Below are 8,772 nucleotides of genomic sequence, written 5' to 3'. Positions count from 1 at the left end.
TATTGATTTACTTCCATTTTTGGGATTCATATCAATGCAAAATTTATTTTCTGCAAATTAGAAAGTTGATTCAGCGACTTTGAATAATTTAGTTGCAGATCTCCTTTTACTGCTTACCTTTTGCGATATTAGTTGATATTTTAATCGCTTTAAGAAATTACCTTGCATAATGATAAATAAATATTTACTGAATTTGGGTTGTGAGCTCATTGGAGCCTTTTCAGGTTTGTAGTTAATGATGTTTGTTGTTTGCTCACTGTAAGATTGTGATATACAGGAGTTGAAGCTATTGGTGCCAAATTTGTTCCACTACACAAACAAAGAAAGTTGCCTGGTATGCATTGAATCTTACTTTTCGTTTCCACCATCAAAACTTGAGCAGGTTAACTGTTTACGTTTTTCTCAATTTCTTTTTGTAACTTAGTTATTTATGCTGATTGTTTTTCAAGAATTTGGTAATGTTTTTGATACTTAGATATTGATGTTTCAAACTGGTAACCTTTTGCTGGGTTAAGCAATTGAATTTGGGTTGTCTTGATCACTGTTCATTCTCCTAGGTTTTTTAATGTTTCTTCCTGTTTTCATTAATGTTGTTCATTGTCAATCTAACTATATCAAGTCACTGTTTGAATATTAGGCTTCCTTTGTTGTACCTTCTATCAAGTCACTATTTAAATATCAATCTCCCTTTTTTCTCTTTTTGAATATTTTATCCATTAAAAGCAAATGGAAAAAGTTACACAAAAAGTATGTTTAAATAAAACAATTTGAATAAAATTCCAGAATTTATAAGTAATATGTCAAAYTTAATTTCTAAGTGTGATAATTAGGAAAAGATGTTTGACAAAACAACTTATGCAAATGTTTATATGTTAARARTTATCATTCTCATTTATCTTGGATAAGAGTCACCATATTTACTGGGTAAAACTCATGACCCTTGTCTTCCTTTTTTTTAGGTAATATTGTTGGTCTTTGTTATATTYATCTGACAAGAAATTAAACTGTAAACAYTTATCAAGATAAGTACCTAATAAACGACTCCTAAACATTTCAATAAGAAAATTATTAAATTTCAAAATTTAAAATTAAATTCATAACTTATAAATTGGTTTTGATTTTTTTGTTAGAAATAAATTAAAAGTGATATGAAAAAGTACATGTAGTTGTGGGGTCCTACTTAAGCTTACCAAACACGTGCATGTTAAAAAATGAAATTAAAAGAAAGAAATGGACATACCCATTTTTACAAAGATAATTAAGCAACATCTTAAAAAATGTTTGAGAAAAACAATTAACAAAGGTTTACATCCATACCCAACATTGGAAAATAATGAATATTTATACAACCCATCAAAGTAGAGGTCCAAGTCCACAAGGTCCTACAGTTTATTTACACCCATACCTAACAAAGTCCTACAGTTCTTGGGGTGAGTCCATTTCAAAGTAGAGGCCCAAGTCCACATCATTCTTTATGATGAAATCCAAGTTGTTGGCATAATGAATATTTATACAGCCCATCAGGTAATAATAGGCCTCATGAATTAAACCTTTTTTAGCCACTTGAGAGAATTAGTCCAATAAATCGTATTCCAATCCATTCACTTATGATTGCCCAAAAAATTCTTCCTTCTCCTTTCATTCGTCCTATTCTTTATTTTTTTTCAAAAAAATGAATATTTTTTAATATATGTGTTTCATATTATATCATTTTTAATTTAATTTGTAGAAAATGGATTCACATTCTTATGCCGAAGTATTTTCATCATTACAACAACCTCATGTCTGGTGAAATTTTTCCACTCTTCGTGTCGAATTTGTTTGGGAAGATGTGGAAGAAAAAAACTATATCTTATCTTTCTTGACCGAAACGTAAGTGAAAATATTTATATTTTAGTTTTGTTTTCATTAAATTTCTTTTTATAATARTATACTAACAAATATAATATTATATATTTTATGCATTAGAGAGACAAAATGGCAGCAATTGTTTCATGTGGTTTACTGAATTTCTACAAACAAAGAAATTTGTTGGGAGATGTTTTTTCTTTGGAACATTTTCAAATTGAAGGGACTTGCCATGAGTACCCAAWGTATGAAAAATATAGTTTGGTTYGTGGCGAATGGATCATCATCATYAGTAAAAACACCAARTTAATCCCGCTGACGRGTGATAKTKAGAGAAGGTTTGTGTTATATCCATCGGTGCCTTCGATAAAAACTCTTGCTGAAGATGGGAGTACAAGAAAGATGATAATTGGTAGATAAAATCTTCTATTAAATTTAAATAAATATATTTCTCATATCAAATCAATATTTAATTTTTAGATTTAAATATCTTCTGTTAGATGTTGTTGGGAAAATCATAAAGGGAGGACGTGTTAAGTATGTACGGGACGATCGTGTCTTTCGATTGGGCTCGTGTGATTTATTTTTACAAGATGGAACGTAAGTTTGCATTTTGTATAAAAATTAAATATTTACCAAATTAACAAATTGTTTAAATTGTTTTACTAAGTTTACTATTTTAATAGGGGGCACATGATAAAGTTGAGGTTGTACGATACTCAGCATACACGTATTGTGCGGATCGCCCGAGCCATAAAAAAATAATTCAATATTTTATGCATCTCGGGTTAAAGTTAATCATTTAAATTCAAGTATGTTATATATTATTTAATAATTTATGTTTTCATTTTGTTTTAAATATTATATTAACTCTACTAAATTTATATTTTCTAATATTTTCAGTGAATATTTTGAGTTCTACGGCGTTAATCAAGTATGTGATCGATCCAGTTATGTCGGAGGCCCACAACATAAAAGTTTTGCTGAGTTAAAAATTCGTCACCAAATTGGTTAGGGTTGAGTGTTTTTTGTGATTGTTTTGGAGATAAAAATACGTGTAACTTTTACGTTATTTTGTATTAGTTGAATGATGTTTTGAACATTGGTTTGAATTCAGTGAATGTTTGAAGCCCACAACACAAAACTTATGTTGAGTTAAAAATATGTCAACAAGTTTGTTTAGGGCTTGGGTGTTTTTTGTGATTGTTGTGAAAATAAATCATATGCAACTTTTATGTTATTTTATATTGGTGAATGTTTTGTAAATAAGTGATGTGCGCCAATATTTATTTATTATATGTAGTTAAAAGGGCATAATGAGGATTGTCGACGAAGGAAGTGCAAATGTTGATGGTCCTCAAGTTAATTTTGATATAGCAAAAGGTATGTGGAATATATAATAAGAATACATTTTAATTTTTGATGTACTTACTCAATATATATTTATTTAAAAATAAAATTTAATACAATAGACTTTATTATGCAGAACAAAAAAAGATGAAGAAAAAAAGAAAAATTGTGTTTGGTGAAGGAAGTAGTCAATCAATGTCAAACATGGGAGATATCTCTCTAATTGAGACAACACAAGAGAATATCAATGAAACAACTCCTACCAGCACACTAACTTTTGCACAAAGGAGAAGAATTGTTAATCGAAACTATTATCAACGAAATGTCAATGGTAAATACCATCCGGTTATCCACACTTTAGAAACTTTAGTGTTCATATAAACTTTAGACTCATTGACATGTTTTTTTCCATAGGCATTATAAATAAGTATGGAAGATTGCTGCCTCTTTTTGACGAAGCTGTTAATCAAGAATCGATGAGTTAGTATTTTTTTTCGAACTCGATCTTTTTTAACTCGACTTTCGTAGTTCTTTATAATAATAATATTTATTTGTCGTATCCAAATATCTTTCTTAGGCATTCAAAGGAGAAGAATTACTAACCGAAACTATTATCAACGAAACAAGGAAAATAATAGAAATGTTGAGATCCAACAGGAGGATCCATACAATTTTGTTTATGATGGTGTCCCTAAACAACATCGTGTGTTGAAGGAACAAAATGCATGTGAACATTGTGGAGCAAAGCGGTTCGAATTTGAATTCTCTTCCTTTTGTTGCATGAGTGGTAAGACAAATTTGGCATACTCACCCATTCCAAAAGAATTATACAATTTATTTACAACACAATCAAAGTTAGGCGAAATGTTTAGGCACAATATTCGTGCATACAACACAAACTTTTCCTTCACGTCAATGGGGGTAACTTTGGATAGTACAGTGAGCAATATGATATCTGGAGTATATACGTTTCGTGTTCAAGGGGAAATATATCATAGAATCGATCAGTTAGTTCCGAGGGATAGACATCCTCGGTACTTACAACTTTATTTTTATGATGCCGAATAAGAGCTTTCGCATAGACTACAATGGCCAAATCTTGATAGAAACGTCATTGAAATGTTGACTCGTGTTCTTTCTATAAACCCATACGTGAGAACATTTCGAAGCCTTGTTGAGCTAGGACCACTCGATAATTATAGAGTCACTTTGTATGCTTCTGTGGAACTTGACCAGAGGGTGTACAACCGACCGACCACATCTGATGTTGAAATACAAGTACTTATTTTATCTCATTTATAATAAATGTATCATATGCATGGTATTTAAGCAAATTCTAACATTCTACAAGTTGCTGGTATTTGGGTGGAAGGCAAAGACAATATCACTGCATACAAGAGAAGTATTGTTGTGTATGGAAGGTCTGACTACAGTAAAAAAGTTGAACATCACTATGGTTGCTATGATCCTTTGTCTTATCCTTTGTTTTTTCCCAACGATGAGTCTGGATGGCATGCTAGAATACCCAGACATGGGGTGTGCATTGATGAAATTGTTAATGACAACGAAATCTTCGACGAGGATCATGAAGGTATGAACATTGTCACATATATTTATTACCTTATTCACTCATTTATTAATCTATATGATTCAAATTCGATACTATGCAGAGGTTAGCTCAGGAAGGGGTAGGAAAACTGTAACAATGTGAGATTATTATTGTTACAAGTTCCAGATTCGGTCGAGTAATAACGTTATTCTATTAGGCGGAAGATTATTTCAACAGTTCGTGGTAGATATGTACATCAAGATAGAGACTACACGTTTGTCTTTTATTGAAAGGAATCAAACGAAGATAAGATCAGACTTATACCAAGGTGTTGTGGATTGCGTCAATGCCAGTGAGGTTCAACCAAGTAGAATTGGACAACGGGTTGTGCTTCCTGCAAGTTTTATCGGAGGTCCACGTGATATGCGAAGAAGATTTATGGATGTTATGACTTTAGTTCAAGATGACAGGAAGCCCGATATATTCCTTACCATGACGTGTAATCCGAAGTGGTCTGAAATCCTTAAAGAGTTATTGCCTGGTCAAACCGCACAAGATAGGCCGGACCTTGTTGCAAGAGTTTTTTGTGCCAAATTAGAGGATCTTAAAAATCAACTCTTCAAGGATCACATCATCGGTGAGGTTGGGGTATATGTTTATGTCATCGAGTTTCAAAAACGTGGTTTGCCACATGCACATATCCTCATGATAATGAAACCGGAACACAAGATTACAAACCCAGACCATTACGACAAGATAGTTTGTGCTGAAATCCCGGACCCGACAAAGTATCCTGAAATGCACGAGCTGGTGATAAAGCACATGATGCATGGTCTTTGCGGCCACTTACGACCGTCTAGCCCTTGTATGGAAGGTGAGCCGAGAAAATGTCGTTTTAGATATCCTCAGCAATTCAACAACAAGACGGTGCAGACAGATAACTCATATCCGATGTATCGAAGGAGAAACAATGGAATAAAGGTGAACGTCCGGGGTAATATCCTTGATAATAGATGGGTGGTCCCATATAATCCAAAGTTGCTAATGATGTTCAACTGTCACATCAATGTTGAGGTTTGCTCAAGTATAATATCTGTGAATTATGTGTTCAAATATGTTTACAAGGGTCATGACAAACAGGTTATTCATGTCGATCCTGATACAGAAGAGGTCATTGTCAACGAGATAAAGAGATTTCATGATGCACGATATGTTTCGCCACCTGAGGCAATTTGGAGTATTTTTAGGTTTCCACTTTCTCAAATCCACCCTTGTGTGATGGCTTTGCAGGTCCATCTTCTGAATAAGCAGCTAGTTAGGTTCAGAGAGAATGATATAATGACAGATATCGTTGATAGAGAGAGAGAGAGAGAGACAAGAGCTCAATGTTGATCGCATTTTTTGAGAGGAATAAAACAGATATGAGTGCGAGACAATATTTATACAAATATTTTTCGAAACATTACACATGGAATGCCAGTTCACGTAAATGGAATCCTCGAAAACAAGGATCAATGAGAGGACGAATGGATCATGCTAATCCTGCCGAAGGAGAACGATATTATCTACGCCTACTTCTGTCTCATATTAGTGGCCCCACGTGCTTTGAAGATATTTACACAGTTAATGGCATTTATACATCCAACATTTCGCAAAGCAGCATTTGAGAGAGGTTTAATAGAGACCGACGATAATTTATCGCATTGTCTTGCTGATGCCTCCTTATTTCAGTTTCCCAATGCTCTTAGACGATTATTCACGACGATCTTGATTTATTGTGAGCCGGGAGATGTTCGCAAGTTATGGGATGAACATTATGATTCACTCTCTGAAGATTATAGACGAGACTACGAAAATGTTGAGGGAGTTCGAAATATGGTTCTTACAGACATCGCCGTCTTTTTACAATCTATGGGTAAGAACCTCGATGATTTTGATCTTCCAAGTTTAAATGCAGCTGTCAATTTAGAATCACGAGGATTTCGTGAGGTACAAGAGGAGTACTCCATAATTGTGCAAGACGAAGACTTAAATGCTCGAAACTCTCTAAATTCCGACCAGAAACATGCATTTGATGAGATCATGACGCATGTAGATAATGATTGTCTAGCTGTGTTTTTTGTAGATGGATCGGGTGGAACTGGGAAAACATTTTTGTATAGAGCTTTGCTAGCTAATGTTCGTTCCCGTGGATTTATTGCTCTCGCAACCGTTTCATCTGGTGCTGCCGCTAATAACATGCCAGGGGGGAGAACATCTCACTCTCGATTCAAGATTCCCCTTACTCTTAGTAATAATTCGGTGTGCAATATAAAAAAACAAAGCGGAACTGCTCAACTGCTTCGAGTCGCAAAAATAATCATCTGGGATGAAACATTAATGGCAAAGAGACAGGCAGTAGAGGCACTCGATAGAACAATGCAAGACATCACTGTGGTGAGACTTCCATTTGGTGGGAAAATAATGATTATGGGAGGTGATTTTAGACAGGTGTTGCCAGTAATGAGACATGGCACTCGAGCACAGATCGTAGACTCAAGCTTACGGATGTCACTTATTTGGTCTTCGATTAAAAAGTTGCAATTAACGATCAATATGAGAGCACTTACTAATCCATGGTTTTCGGATTTTCTGTTACGTGTCGGTGATGGAGATGAAGAATCAGTAGACGGAAACTTTATTCGCATACCTGATGACATGGCCATTCCTTACACAAATAAAAATGAATCGAAGGATGTTTTGATTGATGCAATCTTTCCTTCTCTTCAAACCTGCGAGACTGCGTCAGATTATATCATTTCAAGGGCGATACTAACAACAAAAAATGAGCATGTCGACGAGATTAATGATCAGTTGATTGAAAGATTCTGTGGAGAGGAAAAAATTTACTACAGTTTTGATGAAGCAGAAGATGACAAGAATAATTTATATCCGATGGAGTTCTTAAACTCATTGACTGTTAGCGGTTTGCCCCCTCATTACCTCCGGCTTAAAATTGCATGTCCGATAATACTATTGCGGAATATCGACCCCTCAAATGGATTGTCTAACGGCACGAGGTTGATATGTAGAGGTTTTCAGCAGAATGCTATCGATGCAGAAATAGCTGTTGGTCAGCATGCTGGTAAGAGGGTATTTTTACCAAGAATTCCTCTATGTCCGTCTGAAGATGATATGTTTCCCTTTAAATTAAAGAGAAAACAATTTCCYGTTCGACTTTGTTTTGCCATGACAATCAATAAAGCTCAAGGACAGACAATTCCGGTGGTAGGTGTTTATCTACCGGAATCGGTATTCTCGCACGGCCAACTTTACGTGGCATTGTCCAGAGGGATATCACGTGATAATACGAAGGTATTAGTGAAACCTACCAAAAAGTTCAACCAGGAAGGAGTCTACACATCAAATGTGGTGTATCAAGAAGTTTTGAATGATGATTGTGTATGATAAAAACATGATTCTAATTTCTATTTTTTTAAACATAAATTTTAGACTTTCTGAATGTGAAATTGCATTAATTTGTCATTTTCGGATTTTGATACAGATGTGAACCACCAATTATTTCAAAGATATTTTGCAAAATATAAAATGATACTTAAAAATTGAATATATATCCTGATAGAACCTTTATCTCATGGCGCATTACGCGGGAAGTTGAATATATATCCTGATATAACCTTTTAAATCTTTTCAAATATATATCCTGATAGAACAAAATACAAATTTTTTATCCGTAATCGATATGTCTGTTTACATCTTTTCAAAATTTCACATCCCGCCGCATTGCGCGGATACACTGCTAATGTATATATGTATATATATATATAATTTGCTCAATTTTTTTTAGTAAATTTATATTAAATTGGTTTTATAATCAAGAATCCACATCTATACGTTATAAGATGTGTGAAAAGAAATTCGTAATAATGTTACAAATATCGGGGTGTTATGGATTGTTTATAAAAACAACTTGTTGATTTATTTCGGTGTGACACCGGTAATAAGCACTTTTGAGTGTTTGGATA

The 8,772-nt window shown here is 34.0% G+C and overlaps 1 protein-coding gene across 1 annotated transcript; it reads left to right on the top strand.

The window, feature by feature from the left end:
• Nucleotides 1-3,164: 3,164 nt before the first annotated feature.
• Nucleotides 3,165-8,194, top strand: LOC112509181. The gene is made up of 4 exons (XM_025114036.1): nt 3,165-3,231; nt 4,571-4,789; nt 4,965-5,974; nt 6,479-8,194. The coding sequence occupies exons 1-4, from the start codon at nt 3,165-3,167 to the stop codon at nt 8,192-8,194; spliced, it is 3,012 nt and encodes a 1,003-aa protein (XP_024969804.1).
• Nucleotides 8,195-8,772: the final 578 nt, after the last annotated feature.

This window comes from Cynara cardunculus (genome assembly GCF_001531365.2).
Source record: "Cynara cardunculus var. scolymus isolate 2C chromosome LG 3, CcrdV1, whole genome shotgun sequence".
Lineage (NCBI taxonomy): Eukaryota > Viridiplantae > Streptophyta > Magnoliopsida > Asterales > Asteraceae > Cynara > Cynara cardunculus.
Note: the sequence above shows the minus strand (reverse complement) of the source record. Positions and strands in the feature narration are given on the sequence as shown.